Consider the following 2,506-nt stretch of genomic DNA (forward strand, 5'->3'; position numbering starts at 1 on the left):
GGAACATGTAAAACGAGTAAAGAATGTGTTTAATAGATTGAGAGAAAATAATTTAAGGTTACAACCCGACAAGTGCGAGTTCTTTCGCAAAGAAGTTACGTATCTCGGGCACAAGATTACGGAAAACGGGATCTCACCGGATCCCGCAAAGGTGAGTGCAGTAAAAGATTTCCCCATTCCGAAAAAGGTTAAAGATGTACAGTCGTTCATCGGATTAGCCGGTTATTACCTAAAGTTCATCGATGGGTTTTCAAAAATCGTTAAGCTTTAAACCAAATTATTATGCAAGGGAGCAATGTATGTGTGGGGTCAAGAGCAGCAGTGTGCTTTTGAAACGTTAAAAAATAAGCTACGCGAGGCGCCACTGCTGGCGTACCCGGATGTTACAAAAGAGTTTGTTGTCAGTACGGACGCGTCAAGTTACGCTGTCGGCGCGGTGTTATCACAGGGAAAAATAGGACACGACAAACCGATTGCGTACGTAAGCAGGATATTAAATAAGGCAGAGCGCAATTATAGCACGACCGAAAAAGAATTATTAGCCATTGTATGGGCGGTTAAGCATTTTAGACCGTATTTATACGGAACAAAGTTTAAGATTGTTATGGACCATCGAGCATTAATATGGCTGTTTAACATAAAAGACCCGGGTTCACGACTTGTACGCTGGCGTTTAAAATTAGAAGAATATGAGTACGAAATAGTCTATAAGAAAGGGAAGGATAACACGACGCGTTGAGCCGGAGCCCGGTGAAGACGGCGAACGTGTGCGAAGCAGAGGAAAAGGAGAGCGCGATAACGGGAGCAAGCGAGACACGCGAGTTAACTGAGGAAGAAAAGAAATAGGTGCTATATGAATATCATGATACACCACTTGGAGCGCATCAAGGAGTAGCGCGCACGGTGAGGCGGATTCGTAGAAATTATGACTGGCTGGATTTGACACGAGATGTAGAAAATTATATCTCGAGGTGTGTGTCGTGTCAGAAAAACAAGTTGGTCAAAAGGTATAAAGCACCAATGTAGTTACAGACACGCCGTCAGAGCCGTTTGAAAAGTGTGCTCTGGATGTGGTCGGGCCTTTGCCTGTAACAAGCAGTGGGAATAAATATCTACTCACATTTCAGGATAACCTTACCAAGTTTAGTAAGGCAATACCTGTTTCGAATCAGGAGGCCGCGACAATCGCAAAAGAGTTCGTGACAAAGATAGTGTGCGAGTATGAAATACCACGTACGATTTTGACCGATAGGGGTACAAATTTGGTGAGTGAGTTATTCTAAAGTGTGTGCAAGCTGCTACGCATCAACAAAGTGCAAACCACGGCGTATCATCCGGAAAGCAACGGAGCTCTGAAGCGGTCTCATCAAACACTAGCCGAATATATTCGACATTATGTAAAGGAGGACCAGACCGATTGGGATGACTGGGTGCTGTACGCTATGTTTGCGTACAACACAACTCCGCATTCAGCCACTGGGTTCACGCCGTTCGAGCTGGTTTACGGACGTAGTGCGGAATTGCCTACAGCGATAACGAGACCGCTGTCCGTGCAATACGATTTAGGGAACTATGCTTAGGAGTTAAAAGTGCGTGTCAGAGCAGCAAATAGGATTGCAAAAGGAAATTTAAAAAAAGAAAAGGAGAAGGCAAAGCAGTATTATGATAAAAAAACAAAAACATCGANTTTTAAAATAGGAGATAAGGTGTTAGTTTATGACAAAACATTGCGTAGAGGTAGATCAAAGAAGTTAGAATCCATGTGGATAGGCCCGTATGAGATAGTAGCAAAAATATCAGAACTTACCTATACTATTAAAGCAAAGAGGCGCACGCAGAATGTGCATATAAATAGGCTGAAGGCCTTTATTGAAAATTAAGATTTATTTACCAAAGGGCGTTCTACTCCGAGTCAGATATGGTTATGACCGGAGGTGAGACACAAGGTGGGGGTCCTAGACACACCACCTCCGGATCTTGCGCTGGAGACCGGGTTTCGGGGGACGGCGGCTCTGGGTCCGGCAAAGCAGGTGACGGAGGTCGCGAGGTCACAAAGATTATCTCATCTGAAGAAGTGGAGGCGGTCCCCGGCGAAGCTGGCGGGTCGATGGGCGGTGGACCTTCGGGGGTACGAGGCGACACGTGCACTTTCGGGTCACTATCACCATTACCAGATACTGACAAGTTTCGCGGCGGACCGCGTGACCACGCGGTCACGGCGCAATAGTAACACGGGGGGCGCGTAGCGTTTTTACGATGTCGGCACGTGGACATGATACAGTGGAAGAGAGACGCAAACAGGGTGTATTGGTGGTTTACGGGACACTGACACTCGTTGTCGTGAGGAACCGTGCTCCGGTGTAGAGACAAAGGGAATAGCCGCGCAGTAACTCAAATAGAAATCCGAGAATTACACAGTTTGTCCGGAAAGTTCCCGGACTGATTTTTTCTAGCGCGGGTAAGCGGCGCTATCGAGCGGTCAACGCTGGAACTACTTAGTATAGAC

At 46.2% G+C, this 2,506-nt stretch overlaps 1 protein-coding gene across 1 annotated transcript; it reads right to left on the reverse strand.

Moving 5' to 3' along the window:
• Window positions 1-1,902: 1,902 nt before the first annotated feature.
• LOC109862635 (proline-rich receptor-like protein kinase PERK2) lies at window positions 1,903-2,274 on the reverse strand. Its single transcript, XM_020442725.1, has one exon. The coding sequence runs from the start codon at window positions 2,272-2,274 to the stop codon at window positions 1,903-1,905; it is 372 nt and encodes a 123-aa protein (XP_020298314.1).
• Window positions 2,275-2,506: the final 232 nt, after the last annotated feature.

Source organism: Pseudomyrmex gracilis, unplaced genomic scaffold (genome assembly GCF_002006095.1).
Source record: "Pseudomyrmex gracilis isolate BER0280 unplaced genomic scaffold, ASM200609v1 scaffold_2113, whole genome shotgun sequence".
Classification (NCBI taxonomy): Eukaryota; Metazoa; Arthropoda; class Insecta; order Hymenoptera; family Formicidae; genus Pseudomyrmex; species Pseudomyrmex gracilis.

What these genes read in the sequence shown, in the direction of transcription:
- LOC109862635 (XM_020442725.1), bottom strand. Translation starts at nt 2,274, where the DNA reads ATGTCCACGTGCCGACATCGTAAAAACGCTACGCGCCCCCCGTGTTAC.